Genomic DNA, 24,233 nt, shown 5'->3' with positions numbered 1-24,233 from the left:
CAGATTTCATTGTTTCTCATTGCCATGTAGTATTCCATGGTACAGATAAACCACATCTTCTTGATCCATTCATCTGTTGATGGACACTTAGGCTCTTTCCATGTTTTAGCTATTGTGGAGAGTGCTGCTATGAACTGCTATGAATTGGGGTACACGTGCTCCTATGCCTCAGCATTTCTGTATCCCTTGGGTTAATTCCTAGCAGTGCTATTGCTGGGTCCTAGGGGAGTTCTAGTGTTAGTTTCCTGAGGAACCTCCACACTGTTTTCCATAGGGGCCGTATCAGTTTACATTCCCACCAACAGTGTAGGAGGGTGCCCGTTTCTCCACATCCTCGCCAGCATCTAGAGTTCTCTGATTTGCTCATTTTAGCCACTCTGACTGGCATTATTGGCTGATTTTTTTAAATTATATTTATTCTGGTGGATGTAAACAGAGCTTTAACCTACATTATGGATAGGAAATTTCAGTATTTACACAAAAAGTGTGTAGAAATGACTTATGATGCATCTTCTAGACTATACCAAATATACCAAAAAGTCTGGAGCATTTGTGAATGAAAACATAAATCTCTAACAAGTCTGTGAATGATAATCACTTCTGAATAAAACTGGTTTATATGTATTTATATTATACCTGAAATGAACACATCAAAGTTTCATCCACACTCATCATTCCACCAGCATTATCAAACTCGCCACAGTAATTTGGCGCTGAAAATAGGGTTACCAATTGTCGCTTAGCAAAAAATTCATATCCATCTTCCACCACCTGTCAAAGGAAAAGTCAAAAGAAAAAACAATTTATAGCTAATTCTCAACTGTCCATATTAGTGAGATTGTGACAAAGACCTAAAAATAAACACTGTTTTGTTTTAGAAGCTTGAGTTTTATTTCTAAAGTTGTCTTCAAATATTAAAAATTTTTTGTATGCCTTATCTATAATGGCAAGGATTCAGCTTAAAGGAAATAATAGTACATTTACGATAAATAAAATGTTTAAAAATCATACCAGTTCTAAGGCTCTCCATATGCTGATTGGTACAGTGTCTACAAGAACGTTGGATACCTAGTACTTCTTGGTTGATGACATATCACAACTACAGAATCCTTAATTCTTAAATGATTTAACATGGTTTCTAGACTCTGTTGTCAATTTGAGTGATTTAAACAATTTATATTTCTCAGCTCTACAAATCTGAGAGGTAGAAGCAGTAACATAAATATTTTATATTTATTTACAGTAGGCAAGAATAATTTTTGAAGACTTTTTGGCATCCTTTGATTAAGCAAAACTATCCTACAATACTTGCTAATAAGAAGTATGTCCAAAAGAATTTACATTTTTAAAGAAATCCTACCTTAGTATCAGGTACATGCTCCTACTGTAATTACCTCATGGTAGAATTTAGATATTAACCTTTTCTGTCAAGATCTTGGCTATTCCAGCTCGGCCACAGTCTTTGGGACTCAGCATATCCTTTCTGTTCCTAGTCTGCTTATTCACTTGTTCATTCACACGTTTACAAAATAAACAGGTTTATCGTAAAAGGATATAAGTGTAGCTTGTGGTGTTTCCCATCAGATGTCTCTTAATTTTAGAGATAACATGGTTGAAAATAAGCAGAATAGGATTTTGGAAGTGTCTGGAAAAAGACTGTCCAAAACAAGGTAGTTCAAAAATCCAACTTCTTAAAAAAAAAAAAAAAATCTTTAAAAAAAGTTTTATCCATTCAATTTGAGAGCAAAAGAGAGAGAGAGAATCCTAAGCAGGCTCTGCACCACCAAGCACAGAGCCAGATACAGGGTACAGAGCCAGATACAGGGCTTGAACTCATGAACTGCAAGATCGTAACTCGAGCTGAAGTTGGACACTTAACTGACTGAGCCATCCAGGTGCCCCCATCATCTATTTTTGAAAAGATCAATGAATGGAAATCTACAGTTAAGAAAACTGATTACTAGCAGGTATCTTATTAGGAAACTTAGCAACTCTGCACTGTTATCTAGTAGAAGACTTCTATTAATTAGCTAAATCAGAAACACAATATTTACCAAACATTTGCCAAAAGCAAAGGATTTGGGGACTTGACTTCATTTCAACTGAATTTGAGAAGTTCTGCTAGGAAAAAGACCTGTGATATACAACATATGCATAAAATGAGAAACCAGTCATCTTTGTTTATCCACAGGATCACATAGAGAAGTAGTCAAGTATCATAAGGAGTAAAGCCCTCCCAAAATGGGAAGTACTGTGGCACAGCACCTAATAAACTTTCCTTTAACAGACCTAGAAAAAACAAGGAATTTTAAAAAGTATTATACTTAGAAATTTCAAATACTTTTAGTACTTTCAAAAGTAAACAGAAAAGATTGATAAAAATGCCTTTCACTGAGGAGCACCTGGTGGCTCAAGTTGGTTAAGCGTCCGACTTCAGCTCAGGTCAGGATCTCAGTTTGTAGGTTCAAGCTCTGCATCAGGTTTTGTGCTGACAGCTCAGAGCCTGGAGACTGTTTCAGATTCTGTGTCTCCCTCTCTGCCCCTCCCCCGCTCAGTCTCTGTCTCAAAAATAAACATTAAAAATTATTTTTAAAAAATGCCTTTCACTGAATGTATTTACCAGTTATGTTTTAGAGAGCATGAGGACCTGACATATCAAATCATTAAAATAAGCATTTATTCAAACACTAAATGCATGCTGCAGTATGTAAGTTTACAAGGCAATGGACATTTGGGGCTCCTGGGTGGATTAGTCAGTTAGGGTCCAACTCTAGATTTTGGCTCGGGTCATGATCTCATGGTTCGTGAGTTTGAGGATTCTCTCTCTCTCTGCCCCCCCCCACATGCATGCATGCTCACTCTCAAAATAAACATTAAAAAAACCAATTAAAGCAGTGGATATTTAAAAGTCAACAAGTCACAATCCCTTCCTTAAAGAGCAGAGAATATAGTAGTGGAGGTGGATGTTAAAAAAAAAAAAAGTAAACCTAAATAAACTATATTTTATTTTATTTTATTTTTTTTTAAATAAACTATATTTTAAAAGTAAATATGTATCTTGATAATGAAAATTCAAAGATACACAAAAGGAGGTAGAGTGCAGTAAACTCTCATTCTCACCACCCTGATTCAATAATTACCAGGCTTCTGCTACACCTGTTTCATTTATCTCCCTTTTCTCACTGATGTAATTTTACTTTTTTTAGTAATCTCTACACCTAACGTGGGTTTTGAACTTACAACGATCAAGAGGTGCATGTTCTTTTGACTGAGCCAGCCAGGCGCTCCAATGCTGATGTATTTTAAAGCAAATCCTAGACACGTCATCTTACCTCTATATACCTGGGTAGGTATTTCTAAAAAATGGACACCCTTCTTACATAATAATGTTATTATCATAAGACTTAAACAGTGAACAGTGACTCCTTGATATCTAATACCCAGCCTATAATCGAATTTTCTCAACTGTCTCAAAAGTATCCTTTAATACTAGGGGCATTTGACTGTTATCTAAAATACATAAACATTATATTAAAATGGGATCAAGTATTTCTAGAACGCTTCAGACAAGCACCAAAAACTCTGTCATCATTGTAGTATACCGCAAAATATAAATCAGTTTGAAACATTTCCTCCAAAGGGCAAGAATGGGTTAACAAATTATTGATTGTGAGATCAAGGTATATAGGCTTCATCTCTTCTACTACTTTCCTTGTTAATTAGCTTTTCTGTGTAAGCAGAATTGTGTAAATAAATATTAAAATGTTCACAAGTTTTAGATTTCATACCTGATGAGCTCGACAAATCAAATCTAAATCATGACGATTCAGAAATTTACTGACTACATCAGCTCCAAAAGTGAAGGAAACACCACGATCATTTTCTCCCCAGCCTTGCACATCTTTATCTGGGTCAGACCACAGCAAATCACAGAGCAAACCTTTAAAGAATAAAAACACAGCAATGAAAAAACAAAATTAGGTTTATAAAGTATATCTGTATCACATTTCTTCTCATGCCCTCTTACCCTTTAATAAATAGTAACCATCACTTGCTCCCTAGTATCCCAGCCTACTGAATTCAGCCCCTCTTTGCTAGCCCACCCATACAATTTTGCCTGGCTGAAAGTAGCACCTCCCAACTCAACCCACAAACAGGAAGTATGTGTATGGCACATTCTAAGCACACAATATATGGAAAAGGCTGTTTCTTCTGTACAGTTTCTCAATACGAACAAGCAATTGACTCAGCATCATTTCCTGAATAGAGGCTACTTACACTATTTCTGGGCACCAATCTATTAAATTAATCCATTGATTTATCCCTAACCCAATAACACACTAAAGCTTTTAAATAAATCTTTATATTTGGTAGGGGTAGTATCCCCACTTAACGTTTTTCTCCAGTATTATCTTGGTTACTTTCAAACCTTTGCTTTTCCACATATATACTTCTGAATCAGTTAGTGTAATTCCATTAACTTAAGTGAGATTTCACTGGAACTGTACTGATCTAATGATCAATTTGAGGGAAGAAAACATTTTCTATAAAGGCCTGGAGGATTTAAATGAAATATGGATGAACAAAATGAGAACAGATTCTTGGCTTTATTGTCATGCATAAGAAAAGAGGTCAGAGTTAAAAATATCTGGGAATCTTTATCATACTTGTAGTATAAATCTTAGGAGGGACTCAGACTACCTTGGGAATGTCAAGTGAGAAGACCACTAATGAGCTCTGAGGAACCAAACATTTAACATGCAGACAAAGGAGAAAGCAGAACGAGCCAAAAGTACTGAGAAGGAATAGTCAAAACAAAAGGAAGAGATTAGAACAGTAGAGTTCTCCTGAAAGGGGTAAGAATTATCTAGAAGTAGGAAATGGTTAAGATTCAAGTACAATGAACAAGTAGAGCAGGATAAAACCCCAAAAATGTGCCACTTACAATTGTATCATCAGACCTTAATGAAAGCAGTTTGTTGATGGATGAAAAGAGAACGGTAATAAGTCAAACTCTACTGAGACTTAAGAGGGGGTGGATGCTGAGATGGTGATATTAAGTACTTTTGTAAAAACTGTGGTGCTAAGGGATGCTTTTTTTTTTTTTTTAGAATGAGCCAGTTTCAAGATTTTTGATAATCTGTAAACTTAATATAGGCTCTATGAGGAAAGGAGAACTTCTTTTTGAGTCCTAACATATCGCTTGTCTTAAAAGGGGAACTATCTAAAATTACCTTGTAGAACTAACTGGTGGTAATATACTCTTAATTTCTATTATTATTTCCTAAGCTCTGCTGAGACGCTTTAAGAAGTCCACCAGTATACAAATCCCATTGGGATATTCTCAAATCACCTTTTTGCACCAAAGTTGTCTCAAGAATTCTTTCCTGGCTGTTGGCTCAGACCCCGACCACAACTCCAAAGCTGTATCAGGTTTAGTCAAACACACTCTATATAATTATATTTAAAATCTGGTAAATGCATGTTTCCCCCCTTTTGTACTTAATACAAACTGTTAATTGTGCAACTAAGTTATGAAGCAACTTACTACAATATGCAATATATCAGTGGTTTACTGACAAGAGGATCTATACACCTGTTTATAATGGCTGATGTTTAATCAGGAGAAGCATTTTGAGTGATATTATCAGGATTTCAGTACACCGAACAAAACAATCCAATCACAATTGAAATAGAACAACCAAATGTACGTTCATAAAAGTTTGAAGGTTAGCCATGTTGAGCTCAGGCATTGGCTCATAAATATTTTCTACTGTTTTAATGTTTAATGTTTATTTCTGAGAGAGAGAAGGAAAGAGAATGAATGGGGGACAAGCAGAGAGAGGGGGACAGAAGATCTGAAGTGGGTTCTGTGCTGACAGCAGAGAGCCCAATGCAGGCCTTGAACCCATGAACCATGAGAGCATGACCTAAGCCAAAGTTGGATGCTTAACTGACTGAGCCACCCAGGTGCCTGAGTTCATAAATATTTTTTAATCACTACCTTTTAATAGACTCTTTTGATCTTATGAGTAGGAAATGTACTTAGTAGCCATCTAGTCCAACCCTACCTGATTAACAATCAACTTCCCTTTACAAAATTACCAGTATGGAAAAAGAGAATCTCTTCAACAGTGTTCGGAAAACTGGACAGCAATATGAGAAGAATGAAACTGGACCACCACTGGACCACAAAAATAAATTCAAAATGGATGAAAGACCACCAAAATCCTAGAGAACACAGGCAGCAACCTCTTTGACTTCAGCTGCAGCAACTTTTTTTTTTTTTTTTAAGTTTCTGAGAGAGACAGCATGAGCAGGGGAGTGTCAGAGAGGGAGACACAGAATCCGAAACAGGTTCCAGGCTCTGAGCTGGCAGTGAGCACAGAGCCTGACGCGGGACTCGAACCCACGAACCGCGAGATCATGACCTGAGTGAAAGCCGACGCTTAACCGACTAAGCCACCCAGGCGCCCCTAGCAACTTCTTATTAGACACATCACCAGAGGCAAAGGCAACAAAAGCAAAAATGAACCTCTGAGACTTCAAGATAAAAAGCACAGCAAAGTAAACAATCAACAAAACTCAAAGGCAACTTTCAGAATGGGAGAAGATATATGAAAATGACAGATTGGATAAAGGTCTGGTATCCAAAATCAATAAAGAACTTATCAAACACCAAAAGAAACAAATAATCCAGGTAAGAAATGGGCAGAAGACATGAACAGACATTTTTCCAAAGACATATAGACCACTGAAACATGAGAAGATGTTCAATATCACTTATCATCAGGGAAATACAAATTAAAACTACAATGAGATACCACCTCACACCTATCAGAATGTCTAAAATTAACAACACAGAAACAACAGGTGTTGGTGAGGATGTGGACAAAGGGGAAATCCTCTTGCACTGCTGGTGGGGATGCATACTGGTGGAGGCATTATGGAAAACAGTATGAAGGTTCCTCAAAAGGTTCCTCAAAAGGTCAGAAATAGAACTACCCTAATATTCAGCAGTTGCACTACTAGTTATTTATCCAAAGGATACAAAAATACAGATTCAAAAGGGCACATGCACCCCAGTGTTTATAACAGCATTATCAACAATAGCCAAACTATGGAAAGAGCCCAAATGTCCATCAATTGGTGAATGGATAAAGATGTGGTGTACATACACACACACACACACACACACACACACGAATATTACTCCACAATCAAAAAGAACAGAATCTTGCCATTTGCAATGATATAGATTGAGTTATATTATGCTGAGTGAAGTCAGTCAGTCAGTCAGTCAAAGACAAATACCATATGATTTCACTCATATATGGAATTCAAGAGGCAAGTGGATGGGGGATGCACTAAATGGGTGATGGGTATTCAGGAGGGCACCTGCTGTCATGAGCACTGGTTATTGTATGTAGGTGATGAATCAGTGAATTCTACTTCTGAAACCAATACTGCACTCTATGTTAACTAACTGGAATTTAAATAAAAATTTGAGAAGAAAAAAAACTACCAGTAAACAATCCTCTCATCAGAAAGCTAAAACATCTTTATTTTTTCATTTACATGACATTCTTAAAATATAAAGGATTTCTAGACCCTTTGGCACTCTAGGCAATCCTCATTTTGAAGATATTCAAGTTGAGAACTGATGAATACAACATATAAAGGGTGGATCTGATTACACAAATAATGATGGGACAACTAATCCAATAACATACATTCATTAAAAAAAAGTCTGGTAGGGGCGCCTGGGTGGCTTAGTCGGTTAAGCGTCATACTGTCGCTTAGGTCATGATGTCGTGGTTCGTGGGTTCGAGCCCCGTGTTGGGCTCTGTGCTGACTGCCAGCTCAGAGCCTGGAGCCTGTTTCAGTCTGGGACTCCCTCTGTCTCTGACCCTCCCCTGCTCACGCTGTCTCTCTCTCTCCTAGAAATAAATAAAACATTAAAAAAAAAAAAAAGTCTGGTAGAAACAGATAGGACAGTTTTGTTTATATTAATGCGTTTAAACAGTAAGACAGTGTAATATAATAAAAATACATTTGGTTTTTGTTCCCATTCCTGGAACACAGCTCCTAAAATCTTTGGACGTTCCTGAGTGACAAGGGTATCTTTTTTTTAATGTTTACTACTTGGGAGAGAGAGACTGCAGTCACGCGTGGAGAAGAGGCAGAGAGAGAGAGGGAGCTAGAATGTGAAGCAGGCTCTGAGCTGTCAGCACAGAGCATGACGGAAGGCTTGAACTCACAAACCATGAGATCATGACCTGAGCCAAAGTCTGTTGCTTAACCAGCAGAGTCACCCAGATGACCTGCCGGGTATTTTTTGTTATTCATAAGGAGCCCCTTTCCACCACACCTGAGTGTATGCTAATGAAATGATCCAGGTCCCTCAAAAACAAGTTACAATGGGGACAGTCAACAGCAAGACCAAACACAGGATTAGAGGATTGGAAATTTCAGCTGCCCCCTCCTCCTAGAGAGGTGGGCTAGAAATTGAACTCAATAAAAACTCTTGAACAACTGGACTTGGGAAGCTTACAGTTGTTGAACACACTGATGCTAAAGGGTGTGGAAACTGTTCCCCAACTAATACCTTGCCCGACAAATCTTTTCCATTTGGCAGTTCCTGAGTTGTATCCCTTTATGATAAGCTGATAAATATAAGTAAAGCATCTGAGGAAGTGGTTGTGGGAATCCCAGAATTCTGGCTGGGCAGTAGTGTAGGGGCACTCTTGTGAAATGGAGCCTTTAACCTGTAGAGTCCTGGCTAATTCCATGAATTAGTGTCAGAATTGAATTAAATGTTAGATAGGTAAAGTATGGGAGAATGGGTTGTGATGTGGAAAAACTATAAACATTCAGTGTCAGAAAATGCCACCAAAAAATGGTATTGATGTTTTAAGCGAAAGGTGGATAGAAAAGCAGAATTTTACTGCATTCAATTCATAGGTTATCACAGCATTTTCTTTTAATTAAAAAAATTTTTTTTAATGTTTATTTTCGAGAGAGAGAGGGTGCAAGTGGGGGGAGTGCAGAGAGAGGAGGAGACACAGAATCTGAAGCAGGTTCCAGGCTCTGAGTTGTCAGCACAGAGCCTGACATGGAGCTTGAACTCATGAACTGCAAGATCAGGACCTGAGCTGAAGTCAGATACTTAACTGACTGAGCCACCCAAGTGCCCTTATCATAGCATTTTATGAATATAACTGCCATGATTAGTACACATCTTAGTACACACACTCGCACTCAACTATGAATAATTACCATTTAAAAGCCAACAGAAGGGGCGCCTGGGTGGCTCAGGTCATGATCTCCGGTTTGTGGGTTCAAGCCCCGCATCAGGCTCTGTGCTGACAGCCAGCTCAGAGCCTGGAGCCTGTTTCAGATTCTGTTTCCCTCTCTCTCTGACTTTCCCCTGCTCATGCTGTCTCTCTCTCAGAAATAAATACAACATTAAAAAAAAAAAAAAAAAAGCCAACAGAAAAGTTAGGCCTGAAATTTATTTAGAAAATTACATTAGGCTCATTTGTTCATCAACAGGGCAATTTATCCTCAACTAGAACTTACTTGCTTTTCTTTGACTTCTTCACTTACCTAAGAGTTATCCTGAATGTTTGAACAGTTAACTTTTAGCCAAGAAAAATTATTATATTTTAAAGATTTTATTTTTTAAGCAATCTCTATGCCCAATGTGGAGCTCAAACTCACAACCTTGAGATCAAGCATCACACACTCCAGGACTGAGCCAGCTAGGTGCTCCAAAAAAAATTATTTTAATTAAAACACTTTTGGGGCCCCTGGGTGTCTCAATGAGTTAAGCATCCGACTTTGGCTCAGGTCATGATCTCAGTTTGTGAGTTTGAGCCCCATGTCAAGCTCTGTGCTGACAGGCCAGAGCCTCAAGCCTGCACTGAATTCTGTTTCCCTCTCTTTCTGCCCCTCCTTAGCTCGTACTGTCTCTTTCTCTCTGTCAAAAATAAATAAAAATTAAAATTTTTTTAAAAGTTTCGACTAATTTTTTAAAAATCCTTAGAACTTTTAAATTATTTTTTAAACAAAAATAAATGTTTATTCATTTTTTAGAGAGGGAACATGAGTGGGGGAGCAGCAGAGAGAGGGGGACAGAGGATCTGAAGCAGGCTCTGTGCTGACAGCAGGGTGTGTGATGTGAAGCTTGAACTCATGAACCATGAGACCATGACCTCAGCTGAAGTCATACTCAACGAACTGAGCTACTCAGGCGCCCACCCCCAAATTTATTTATTCTTTTTAAGTAGGCTCCACACCCAACATGGGACTTGAACTCATGACCCTGACATCAAGAGTCACATCGTCTAACAACTGAGCCAGCCAGACCCCTCTGTTTGACTAATTTTTAACAAGTCTTTGAAGAACTTAACCAACGTTGATATGAATAAAGGAATTTAGAATGACAGGGAGATTAAGGCAATCAATTAACAAGATCTTTTGTGATAAGTAAGTTTGACACAACCATAATAAGGTTATATATGAAATTTAAAAGTATTGCACCTTGGGAAGTAAGTAGTGGGAAACAGAATATATTACTGCAAGTAATCTGTAGTTAGCTTACTGACTATTAAAAAAGCTCTACTTTCGGGGCGCCTGGGTGGCTTAGTCGGTTAAGTGTCCGACTTTCGCTTAGGTCATGATCTCGCGGTTTGTGGGTTCAAGCCCCGCGTCGGGCTCTGTGCTGACTGCCAGCTCAGAGCCTGGAGCCTGTTTCAGTCTGTGACTCCCTCTCTCTCTGACCCTCCCCTGCTCACGCTGTCTCTCTCTCTCTCTCTCCTAGAAATAAATAAAACATTAAAAAAAAAATTAAAAAAAAAAAAAGCTCTACTTTCACTAAAGATATAACATAGCAATCTTACTTCCACTAAATACATAATTAAGTTCAAATATGTCAACAGTTTACATAAAGCAACTAATTAAACTTCTCTATATACTCAACCTGTATCAGGAACATCAGTGGGTCTCATAATTCTCCGAATCTGTTCCATAGACTGCAGGTCTGGTGACAGTCCTATAAATGAAAGATGAGTCAGAGTACTGACATCTAAACAATTTTCACTCAAATAAAGAAGCATTTAATCAAAGCAGATTCACTATCTGAAATTAAAAATACTTAATGTGTTCCTTTTAATGTTATCTTTAATAGATGGAGTTAGAAATTTTACCATTCTTTTTTTCCAACCATTCTCGGCCCTTCTCCAGGAACACACCCAATTCCAACCTTTCCTACCACTTTTGTCACTTCTTACCACCCAATCTTAAACATGTTTACTTCCAAGTTTAAGTGTCTCACTGCCCTGTAAGACCTTCCTAGATCCCAATGCAACATTATCTTCATAAAAGTCTAATTGTTGATCAGAAGGATAAGCAAGATAAAGCACATGAAAACACTTTGCAATCTTTAGTACATAAATATAAACTAGTATTTCTCTTTTACGGATAATCCAAGTACCATCTAAATTATGACTTTTAAGTATACTAATGTGCAAGAGCTACAATTTCCTAAATGTTTAGAATCTACTATAAAATGTTTCAATTAATATGGTAACTTATGTTCTATCAGAGACTAAATAATTTATTAAAAATGTTTATTTTGAGAGGGAGAGAGGGAGCCCGTGTGCTCCCACATGTTGGGGAGGGACAGAGAGGGAGAGAGAATCCCAAGCAAGTTCCACACTGTCAGCATGGAGCCTGATGCAGGGCTTGAACTCACGGACCGTGAGATCATGACCTCAACTGAAATCAAGAATCGGATGCTTAACTGACTGAGCCACCCAGGCACTCCAAGAATAAATCATTTTTTACCTCAGGCTTAGGCAAGTACATCTATCTTTTCAGCATTTTTCACTTTAATTCTTCCTGCATATTAATAAAAACTAATTTTCCTACAGTATTTTATTATTTCCGTGTACAGAAACCCAATACGGTTATTAAACCATTCAACAAACTCCTTTGCTCAGTATTCAAATCTCTATAATCTGATACCCATCATTTCCTATGTGCTTGACATTTTAGTTACGCCAGTGCTCACACATTCCTTGAACTAGACAACATGAAAAAGACCATCTCAAATTCTTTGTACCTCTCCAAAGTCTACTCTGCCCTCTAAACCTAAGCTTCCATAAACATGTGCCCTTCCCAGATTGCATAAAAATTATTCTCTACAAGTACTCTGACATAATTAAATCCTCTTCATTAATTAGTTATGTTTTGAAATATATTTTATCTTACTTTTTTTGGAAACATGTATCTTATCAATAGGTTTTTAATTTCTTAAGACAGTCAGATAATATACAATCTATATATTTTCATGGCATTTATTCATGCTTATTTTAACAAGTCATACAAGATAACTTATTCTATCAAAAATTATCTTTAGGATGAAAACGGACGTATTACATAAAGCCTAGAACTCCTGGTATGTGGGAATAATAAACCTAGTAGCACTGGATCTAATGAAAGGTATTTAATACTGGCAGGAAAGTAATCACGATCCTCTCATTTTGACTGATAGTAGTAGTAAGTGTTATTTTTCTATCAAAACTGAAGCAAAAGGAAGACATTATTTCAAATAAAACTCTGGTTATTCTCCTCACATGTGAAATTCTTTAAAGACAAGTACTCATCTTAACTTTCATTTTGTATAAATCATCATAAATTTCTAGTTACAAAAGAGATTTTAGCCTTGTTTAGAACAGTTTTAATAATTTGAGCTTTCACACAAGCACAGCTATATTTTCCCACAGCGTGCATCCTAGTTACTATAGGTCTTTTCTAAACAATGGAATGACAGTGAGAAAAACCCTTAAAACAAATTTACTGGTCTACCTCCATGACAACAGAAGATCTTCTCATCCACAATGGCAGCTATAGGCAGACAGTTAAAACAATCAGTGAAGGTCTTCCACAATTTAATATTAAACCTTCGTTTGCCTATTAAAAGAACAAATAGAATAAATACATTTAAAACTGTTCTAATTTGTTATCTCATAGCCACAGGATTATGAATAATTTCAACTTTATTCTTTATACAGCACTTTGTTTTTTCTGTAATGAGTGTTTCTTGTATACTTTTAAAAAGGTAATAAATTTAATGAACATACAGAACTTTCTATAAAGTTAAAAAACCTGAAAGACTATGCTATTTTACAGAACAAATATATCAAACTCTTTTGTCTTTTAGGCTCACTATAATATAGTAACTTCGAAATAGTCTCCTAGACTATTAGTTTATCTTTTCCATTCAATGTGTACATTAGTTAAATACCTCGCCACATAAGTAAGCAGAAGTGAAAGGGGTGCCTCTGGAGATTGTCCATTTTAACTCTAATGCATTGAGTAACAAAACATAAATTTACTGCCAAGAGAGGACAATCACCTAATGCTTCACTGGTATTCACTTTTGAGTGAATTACAACTTGGCACTACAGGAAATATAAATAGAGACACAACGGCTATAATTTTCCTATAGTCTAGCATAAAGAGCTACAACAAAGATAAATCTTAAGTGTATGTTCACTTTTATAGCGTTACTTGATCTTCCTGAATTTGGGAAGAAGTTGCAAACCACTAACACCGGGGAGGGACGAAAGACACAAGCACTAATTTTGTATGTTTTATGCTATAACTTGGCTCTCAGTGAAAAAGTGTAACTCAAAGCAGTTTTTACAAGCTGCTCTCATGTACATTAGTTCAGCTGATGTCATTTCTATAGGACCTTGAGGATACTCAAGCCTATATTTTAGTCAGTCTTTAAAAACACACGTCTTTTCCTCATATAGCTTTAGAAAAATGGTTATAGCTAGATGTACTACAATCTACTTCCTGAGCTAGATATACTACAATCCACTTCCTGTCTACTGGTCCAATCTGAACAGTTGAAACCATACAATTTACAAATAAAAATGCATGTAAAATCAGATGCAGAATCAATCCTCGTAGAACGCAGCTCCAGGCACTGCTGCATTCCTACTGTGTAGAGCAGTGCCTGGTATACACACTTCCTCAAATATTTGTCAAATAAATGATTATATAAACCAAGAAGACAGGAGTTTGAATGGGACTCTACCATACTTAAGGAAGGAAAAAAGCAAAAATAGATTCCAATGGAGAATTCAACATCAAAAAACAATCAATTCAATTTGAAAATCGTTGTAATTGGTTCTAAATTGTAATTAACCAAACTGTGTTCTTTCCAATACTCTAACAAAAGCAAAACACCAAATTCGAATGTAGAAATTTAGTAACACTTGGAGACATTACTACAAAACAGTAAATCAGTGATTTCTTTTTCTCCCCCCCAAATCAGTGATTTCTTACTGATGAAAAGGAGTACAGTAAGGTATGCCAGAGTAGTTGGTATCCTCATTTCTCTAACTTTATAGGCATAAATTAAAATTCTAAGAATAAACTTCAACTTTGAAATAATTTCATAGAACTTCTCAATATTTTTCTTTTTTTAAAGTTTATTTTGAGGAAGAAAGAGAGGGATAAAGAGAGCACTGCAGGTGTGCAGCAGAGGGGCAGAGAGAGAATCCCAAGCAGGTTCTGCACTGACAGTGTGGATGTGAGGCTTAAACTCCTGAACTGTGAGATCATGACCTGAGCCGACATCAAGAACTGGATGCTTAACTGAGCCACCCAGGCGCCTCACAACTTCTCAGTATTTCTTGTGACACAAGGCCAATGAAAATTTCCATCTTATCACAAGAATGCTCGAGCTAAAATCTTAATAGACACTAGAAAACCAAAGGCTATTGTCTATAGTGACCTCTATTTCAGGTGGATATTTTACTACATGAACGAATTACAAGAGGGCCTTTCAGGTGAGTAAGTTGCAGTGAACTTGAAATACCATGATCTTGGAAATCCCAAAGACTAGTTTAATCAGTAACATGTTTCCAGGTTTCAGGTTCCTCTACCACTGAAGATTATTCTTGGTCCTATGCGTGGTAAATTCTATCAAAAACAAAACAAAACAAAAACAAAAACTGGGGGCGCCTCAGTGGCTCAGTCGGTTAAGCATCCGACTTCGGCTCAGGTCATGATCTCATAGTTTGTGAGTTCAAGCCCTACATCGGGCTCTGTGCTGACAGCTCGGAGCCTGGAGCCTGCTTCAGATTCTGTGTTTCCCTCTCTCTCTGCTCCTCTCTTGCTTGTGCTCTGTCTCTCAAAAATAAATAAACATTTAAAAAAAAGTGTTAAAAAAACTGAATCAAAAGAACTCTTTTGAAGTGAAAAATTATATTAGGGAATATTAGGGAATTTTCCCATTAATAAAAGATAAATTTTAATTTTTACTTACATTCATCATAGAATCCATAAATGCGATTGATGCTAGCACACTCATGGTTTCCTCTTAAGAGAAAGAAGTTCTCTGGATATTTTATTTTATAAGCCAATAGCAAACAAATGGTTTCCAAAGACTGCTTTCCTCTATCCACATAATCTCCTAAGAAAAGATAGTTGGCTTCTGGTGGGAAACCTCCATATTCAAATAATCGCAGTAAATCTGTATACTGTCCATGAATATCTCCTGAAAATAGAAAAAGACGATTTTAGAGCATTTGGTTACTGTGGGAAGCAGCTTCAAATGATTCCCAATGTTTACACCCTTGTGTAATCCTCTCCCCTTGAATGTGGGCTGGAGCTGGTGACTTGCTTCTAACAAAAAGGAGACAGAAAAAGTGGGATGGGCTGTCACTTCTGAAATTAGGTTTACAAAAGATCATGAGTTCCAATCTGCTTGTACTCTTGCCATCTCTCACTCTGGATGCTGAAGCCAGCTGCCTTTATGGAGAAGCACACATGGTGAAGACCTGAAGGAGGCCCCTGGCCAACAACTTCTTATGAACCAAGCCCTTAGTCCATCAGCCCATAAGGAACTGAATCTTTTCATCGTTGAGCCTTGAGATTAATGTAGTCTCAGATGACACCTAGATCGCAGCCTTGTGAGGCCCAGAACCAGAGGACCCAGCTTAACTGTGCCTGAATTCCTGACACATAGAAACTAGGAGGTAATAAATTCATGCTGTTTTAACATGAAGTTTTGTAGTAATCTGTTATACAATATAATACAGTTATTCTTACTATCTGGTAGTTTAACATCAGTCACTTTGTTATACCCAAGAGTGAGGCAGTCAGAACTTAGAAATATTTAGTATAACTAACATCTATTACCCTCAAATTATTTCTATATCAAGGCATTTTAAAGAGTACCTTGTAGAGAATTTGAATCATTTTAAAATGTTACAAATAACTACATTTGTTTCATTTAAATTCATAGAAGAGACGATCATTTCCACAAAATTCTTCATTTTAAGATTTTATTTTTAAGTCATCTCTACACACAATGTGGGACTTGAACTCACAACTCTGAGATCAAGAGTTGCATGATCTACCAACTAAGCCAGCCAGGCTCCACTCCACAAAATACCATACTACCTCTTACTTACAGGTGATATTCTAAGCTAATTAATTTATTCAAGAAACATTTACTTAGCTACTATCTTTTATTTGCTAGGTACTGTACCAAGGAGCACCAAGCACATGACTTAATAAACACAAGAAAGAGGGGGGAAAAAAGTAAAGAGCACACTAAGCACCTGCAAATTACAAGGTATGAATGTGGATCACTAAGAAACATGCAGGACAGTGAAAATTTTTACATACGAAAATAGTCCTTTACCGAGCAAAAGATGATTAAGTCCATAAAAGCTATGTCCTACACACAAATAGCCACTACAAGTTATCAAACCAAAAGCCAATATGATACATACTTTACCACTTCCCATTGTTATGTAATCTAGAGAGATGCTTTCTGTACAACAACTTTTCTGGTTAAAACAAAGTGATCACTCAACCTAAGGTTGTAAGTTTTTGTTTTTTGGCCAAAAGCCACTCTAACACCATGGAAATTGCCATACTGACCCCCAAACTCTAGTTTTTTTTGTAACTGGTGTACCAAAATACACATTTCTCTACATCCTTGACAACACTGGATTATCAGTTTTAGACATTTTTTTTTCAGTATGTCTAGAATCTTGGATTTGTTTTTAAATTGTATTTCACGGACTACTACTGAGGCTGAGGATCTTACATTTATTGGCCCTGTGAATTTCTAAAATCTACCTTAAAAAAAAGATCTTCAATTGTATGGTCTTTCATATTTATTTCTAAGAACCAAAAATTGTGAACAGCAATCTTTTTATCTGATGTATACATAAATATTGTCTGTAACTTATTTTATGAAAGTTTTAATTTTTATATTTTATGTAATCAAACCTATCAATCTTTCTTGTAGAAAAATTTTAAACTGTTTTCTCTAGATCACCTTCAGTTTAGTTAGGGGTGGAAAACTGGTATTCAAAATAGACTGTTTCCAACTTAACCCGATTACATACCACAAATTTTCAGTGGTGCTTCCAATTCCAAAAGAATAGGCTGGCTGAGAAAGATCTCCCGAGACTTAATACATAAGCCCCGAACTTCTGCTTCAGTCATCTGCACAATCTTTCCTGGACGACATCCTCGTACTGTTAAACAATGAACAAAATGGTCAGTTTTTGAAAATTTATCTATAAAATAAATAAATAATCCTTAAAAAAAAAAAAAAAAAGTCAGTGGGGTGCCTGGATGGCTCAGTCGGTTAAGCATCTGACTTCGGCTCAGGTCATGATCTCTTGGTCTGTGGGTTCGAGCCCCATGTCCCGTCTGTGCTGACAGCTCGGAGCCTGGAGCCTGCTTTGGATTCTGCGTCTCCCTCGTTCTCTGTCCCTCCCAAGGTTACACTCTGCCTCTTTCTCTCAAAAATAAATAAACATTAAAATTAAAGAAAAAAAGAGTCATGCCCGTATTTTAAAGGCCCAGAAAGTCAGACAGACAGCAAACTGCCAGATATCTGTTGTGTCCTATGGCTAACGGTAAGGTTATTCCAGTGATCTCTGCCTTTCTATCTTTATTGCTGCTGGTTTCTAATGATGCTCCTCAAGGCTGCTGCCACAGAAATGCAGTCCCCTGTGCTTTCCAGTGGCCAACCGTGCAGCCCAAGAGACCTAAATGGTTTTAGGGACAGCAGCTTTGAGGATAGTCTACTCTCTCAGCAAAGTCTTACATTTAGGAAAAAGCCAAAATAGCATCATTAAGAACCAGTGGCTATGAAGAAAGGGAAATGAGACAAAGTGGCTGTCAGTAGGTGATTCAGTTTCACACCATCCTTGAAAAATTATTAACAGTCTTATTAAGAATTTTAGCTAATATACAGTATATATAGTACCCTTTTGGTTTCAGGGGTAGATTCCCATGATTCATCGTTTACATACAACACCCAGTGCTCATCCCAACAAGTGCCCTCCTCCATGCCCATCACCCATTTTCTCCTCTCCTTCCTGCGCCCCTCTCCCATCAACCCTCAGTTTGTTCTCTTTATTTTATTTTTTATTTATTTCTAGGAGAGAGAGAGAGAGAGACAGCGTGAGCAGGGGAGGGTCAGAGAGAGAGGGAGTCACAGACTGAAACAGGCTCCAGGCTCTGAGCTGGCAGTCAGCACAGAGCCCGACGCGGGGCTCGAACCCACGAACCGCGAGATCATGACCTAAGTGAAAGTCGGACGCTTAACCGACTAAGCCACCCAGGTGCCCCTGTTCTCTTTATTTTAGAGTCTCATGGATTTGCCTCCCTCTCTGCTTGAAACTAATTTTTCCCCTTCCCTTCCCCATTGGTCTTCTGTTAAGTTTCTCAAATTCCACATATGAGTGAAAACATATGGTATCTGTCTTTCTCTGACTTATTTCACTTAGCATAATACCCTCCAATTCCAACCACATTGTTGCAAATGGCAGGATTTCATTCTTTCTCTTTGCCAAGTAGTATTCCATTGTATATATAAACCACATCTTCTTGATCCATTCATCAGCTGATGGACATCTGGGCTTTTTCTATGATCTGGCTATTGTTGAAAGTGCTGCTATAAAAATTGGGGTACAAGTGCCTCTATGAATCAGCACTCCTATATCCTTTGGATAAATTCCTAGTGGTGCTATTGCTGGATCATAGGATAGTTCTATTTTTAATTTTTTGAGGAACTTCCATACTGTTTTCCAGAGCGGCTGCATCAGTTTACATTCCCACCAACAGTGTAAAGGCTGAAAAGGCATTTTAAAAAAGAAAGCACACTGTATCTCTATATATCCCTACTATTTCCCATTTACAATTAAGTCCACACATTTCTTGTTAAAGACAGCTATGATTCTTCTGTCAGGTTGAGAGGTTTTTTAAAAAAAGAGCCCCACAAAGAAAAGTCAACCTGTGTATACATAACATGATATCTAAGTGATATATAAGTAACAGGAAAGACAAACACTGTTGAAATGTACTTTAGCAAATATGACTGTTAATAAGATCATCCCTGAAATTCAAAACATGATCAGCAGAACTGCTTTTATTATGAGAACTTTATCATAGCTTCTACATTTGTACTAGCTCACAAACATCAATTACCTACTTCCCATAGATATGTGGATTTTTCTAAGACCAAACAGGGCACCTTACTTAGTTCCTTTCATTAAGTATCTACAGTACTAGCTTAGATGCAATTCTCTGTAAAATTCTTAATTTTGGCATTAAGTCTTAACTGCATGGGAAATGTTATTTGCAAAATACAGTTTTACCATCAGTGCATCAAGTACCTATCTGCTTTACTTGCAGGGAAAAATAGTAGATTAAAGATCTCTTGTTGCTTTCAGATGACAAATACTCACCCAGAAATAATTATTTAAAGATAACAGCAATAGACAAGACAAACAAAATACTTTTGGCTCTTAAGAAAGTTCCCACAATTTTTGTTATGAATCTGTAGTAATAAAACACTGTTTAAGTTACCAACATTTAGTTGTAACTTGATGGCAATCATTAAAACTAGTGAGGGCTACTCTGATGTGTCAATTTAAAGTGTCTCAATTACAGTGGTGAATATTTTATCTTATATTTGTTTTATTTTCTTTGTAAATTATGTGTTTAATTTTGACCTCCTAAGTAATTTAGGTTACACTAAGGTGTACTTTGACTAATGTTTTTAAAGAGCTAAAATTGATTCAATTTAGAAGTCATGCTAATCCATAAAACTAAAAATTTACTAAAACAAAAACACACTGCATAAAATTTCATGGAGTTTTAAGCTGCATGTTTTTTTACCCACTTAATATTCTTTTAAGTGTAGAGATACTTTGCAATCAATAATTTCTTAAAATTTTAATTGGCAGTTGCTTTTTGCCTCTCAGTGGCATATAAAACAATGGAGCACTGTATAATCAAATCGCTTCTAAGAGTTGATGAAATGCAGTTAGAAAAACTAAAGTTCTTCTAAAGGTTTAGCATTTAACAAATGACCAAATCTTAGGAATAAATTAGCCAAATACTTGGGAAAAGATGATAGATGGCTCAGGGCAATCCCAGCTGTCTGTCAATTCAAAAGTCCTGCTCCCTCATGTACTCCCACCAGTATGTACATCCAAATTTCCAAGAGCATTTCAAATTTCTGAGTGATCTGAAAAAAGGGAGTAAATCAAGGCAACCTATTAACAAAGAGGAACTAGTTTACTACCACAGTATCCATGAAGGATTCCAGAATTTGGGTATATGAACTTAAATACAAGCATCTAGCTAGATTATGAAAATACTAGAAACCTGCACAATTCATTAGGTGCAAAGCAATTTCACATCAACCATCTCATTTAATTCTTTTGATACCCCAAGAATTAGAAAGGGAAGTTATTATCTATACAACAATAGAAAGAGAGTTAAAAACTTGAACAAAATCAGGGAGCCCAGGTTTTATAAAACTAGAATGAGTAAAATCAGCAGAGAAGAATTTAGAACCAAAGTCTTCTAACTCAACACTCTCCCCACTCTGCTACCACAAAAAAAAAAAAAAAGTTCTCCCTACCCCCCAAAAATTGAGCAGGCAATAATTGTAAGCCAGGTAAAAACGCCATTATAGACGGGTGCCTGGGTGGCTCAGTCGGTTGAGTGTCCGACTTCGGCTTAGGTCATGATCTCATGGTTCGTGGGTTTGAGCCCCGTGTCGGGCTCTGTGCTGACAGCTAGCTCAGAGCCTGGAGCCTGCTTCTGATTCTGTGTCTCCCTCTCTCTCTGACCCTCCCCTGCTCATGCTGTCTCTCTCTCAGAAATAAATTAAAAAAAAAAAAAAAATTTAAAAAATGCCGTTATAGGAAATATCTACTATAATGTTGCTGTTTAGAAAGTATTTTGAGGTATCACATACATACAGTAAAGTACACTAAAAGTCTGGGCATTTACTCAATAAATTTAGAATTTTTAATGTTTATTTCTTCTTGAGGGGGGGAGGGGCAGAGAGAGAGAGAGGGAGTCACAGAATCCAAATTAAGTTCCAGGCTCCGAGCTGTCAGCACTGTGCCTGATGCGGGGCTTGAACTCACAAGCTAGGAGATCATGACCTGAGATGAAGTCAGGAGGCTTAACTGACTTAGCCACCCAGTCAGTTTGGTTCCCCAAATTTTAACTATGTATACACCTAAAACATCACCATCCACATCAAGATACAGAATATTTCCAGAAACCCTGAAGGCTCCCTTATACCTTTAACCATTCAAAAAATAATGCCCAAAGTTACTATTATTTCTTTTAATATGATTAATCTGCCTCATTGAATTTGGATAATAGAAATATACAATATATATACATTTTTGCTCATTCTTCTGTGAAATCTATCCATGTTATTGTGTTCAGCCATTTGAAGTATTTCATTGTATCAAATACCACAATATATTTATCTACTCTATTTGGTGACTTTAGAGCTATTACAAATGTTCATGAGCATCTGCATACATTTCTCTTGGTATATATAAAACACAGAATTCCTGGGTCACAGGAAAGCCTCAGCTTAATTAAGAAGTAGAGACAGCCATTTTCCTAAAGTGGTTATACCAATTTACAACCCACCAATAATGATGCTCTAAAAAAAAAAAATGATGCTCTACATCTTTAACAACACTGCTATTATTAGTCTTAAACTTTAGCCATTTTGTTTGGTGTATACTGGTATTCAATGAGATTTTAATTTGCTTTTCCCTGATAAATAATGCTGAGTATCTTTTTACATACTTTATAAGGCATTCGGATATCATTTTTTGTAAAGTTTATGGTTTTGGTTAGCGGTCTGTCTTAAAAAATGACTTGTAGAAATTCTTGATATATTCCAGATGAATCTTTTGTTGGATCCGTGTATTACAAGTATCTCTTCCCAGTTTATGGCTTGTTTTTTCTCTCAACGCTCTCTTTTGATGAACAGGAGTTCCTTATTTTAATGCATATAAATCCATCTTAGTTAATTTTAATGTTTTAACATCTTCAAGATGTTAACCTCCTCTAAACTTATTTCCTTATGTTTCCTTCTACATGCTTTACTGTGTTAGCCTATATCTTGACTTAGTTTTGTGTATAGTTTGAGGTAAAGGTCAAAGTTCATTTTTATCCATAGAGATATCCAATTGATTTAGCACTATTTATTGTAAAGATCATCCTTTCTCCACAGAACTGTAGGGGGAGCTTTGTAGACAAATCAGGTGACCACTCATGAATGGGTCCATTTCTCGACACTCCATATAGTCCATTAATCTGTTTATTTTTACAGCAGTACATTTTAATTACTGTAGCTTTTTTAAAAAGTTTGAGTGAGAGAGAGAGCAAGCATGCACCGTGTGCATGAGAACAACCTTGGGAGGTGACAAGAGCAAGAGAGAGAATCCCAAGCAGGCTCCACGCTCATTGGGGGCGGGGGTGGGGGGGCTTCACCTCATCACCATGAGATCACCTGAGGTGATCTGAACCATATCAAGACTTGGATGCTTAATGGACTGAACCACCCAGGCGCCCCAACTGTTGTTTTTTTATAAAGTTATCTTGTAATGTAAGCATTCCAACTCTGTTAAGATTGCCTTTGCTAATCTAGGTCCTTTTGCATAGTCAAATGTGTTTTAAAATTGGCTTGTCTATTTCTCCTCACTCTCAACTTGTGGGAGTTTTTAAAATTTTTTTTATTTAAAAAATTTTTTTTAATGTTTCACAAATAGGTTATTGTCAAGTTGGTTTCCATATAACACCCAGTGCAACTTGTGGTAGTTTTAACTGGGAATTAATATATCCAGGGAGAATTACCTTAGTAATTTGGAGTCTTCCATAACCATGGTCTCTCTCCTTTTATTTAAGTTATGTGTTTATCTCATCAATGTTTTGTAGTGTTTAAGGAGCAGTCTTGCACATTTTCATTAAATTGAATTGAAAGGGTGCTGCTTTGGAAATGTGTTTTCTTATTTTTTAAAAATTTTTTTGTTTTTATTTATTTTTGAGAAAGAGAGACAGTGTGAGCAGGGGAGGGTCAGAGAGAGAGGGAGACACAGAATCCGAAGACAGGCTTCAGGCTCTAAGCTGTCAGCACAGAGCCCCACGCAGGGCTCGGACCCACGAACTGTGAGATCATGACCTGAGCTGAAGCCAGACGCTCAGCCGATTGAGCCACCCAGGTGCTCCTGTTTAAAATTTTTTTTAATGTTTACTTATATGAGATAGAGAGAAAGAGCGTGAGCAGGGGAGAGGCAGAGGGAAGAAGTCACAGAATCCAAAGCAGGCTCCAGGCTCTGAGTGATCAGCACAGAGCTGGATATGGGGCTTGAACTCATGAACCACAAGGTCATGACCTGATCCAAAGTCAGACGCCTAACCAACTGAGCCACCTTGGTGCTCTGAGTAAATGTGTTTTATTTCATTTTCCAATTGTTTGATGTTAGTATACAAAAGTGTAATTGATTTCTGAAAAGTGACTTTGTTTCTTATTCTAACAGTTTGAAGATCCCTCCAGATTTTCCAAGTATACAACCATATGATCTGTGAAGACTTTTACTTCTTTCCCAATCTTTTATTTTTCTTCTTCACTGAATTGGCTAGGACCTCCAAGTCAATGCTGAAGAAAAGTGTGCTAAAGGTCTTCCTTGTCTTATTTCTGAACTTAGAAAAAAAAGCATTCACTATTTCACCATTATGACAACTATAGTTTTGTACATACTTCAACTAGTTTGCTAAGAATTTTTATCAGGAAGGATGTTAAAATTTATCAAATACTGTATCTCATCCATTGTAATAATCTTAATTCCCCC

The 24,233-nt window shown here is 37.0% G+C and overlaps 1 protein-coding gene across 2 annotated transcripts in view; it reads right to left on the bottom strand.

Annotated features, from left to right (window-relative positions):
* Positions 1 to 24,233, bottom strand: part of PPP1CB (protein phosphatase 1 catalytic subunit beta) — a 46,531-nt gene that overhangs the window by 4,057 nt on the left and 18,241 nt on the right. Inside the window, exons 1-7 of one of the 2 annotated variants that reach the window (XM_039238423.1) lie at positions 20,460 to 20,545; positions 17,448 to 17,579; positions 15,350 to 15,580; positions 12,874 to 12,978; positions 10,985 to 11,056; positions 3,789 to 3,940; positions 637 to 771 (exon numbers count right to left, since the gene is read on the bottom strand). In XM_039238423.1, the coding sequence (XP_039094354.1) occupies positions 637 to 771; positions 3,789 to 3,940; positions 10,985 to 11,056; positions 12,874 to 12,978; positions 15,350 to 15,580; positions 17,448 to 17,547 (795 nt within the window). In that variant the 5' untranslated portion in view covers positions 17,548 to 17,579; positions 20,460 to 20,545. Of the gene's footprint in view, positions 1 to 636; positions 772 to 3,788; positions 3,941 to 10,984; positions 11,057 to 12,873; positions 12,979 to 15,349; positions 15,581 to 17,447; positions 17,580 to 20,459; positions 20,546 to 24,233 lie in introns of those variants that run through there. The other variant, XM_039238422.1, reaches the window with a different exon arrangement.

This window comes from Hyaena hyaena, unplaced genomic scaffold (genome assembly GCF_003009895.1).
Source record: "Hyaena hyaena isolate Hyena2069 unplaced genomic scaffold, ASM300989v1 scaffold_140, whole genome shotgun sequence".
Lineage (NCBI taxonomy): Eukaryota > Metazoa > Chordata > Mammalia > Carnivora > Hyaenidae > Hyaena > Hyaena hyaena.
The sequence above is the reverse complement of the archived record's forward strand: the minus strand, read 5'-3'. Positions and strand labels throughout refer to the sequence as shown.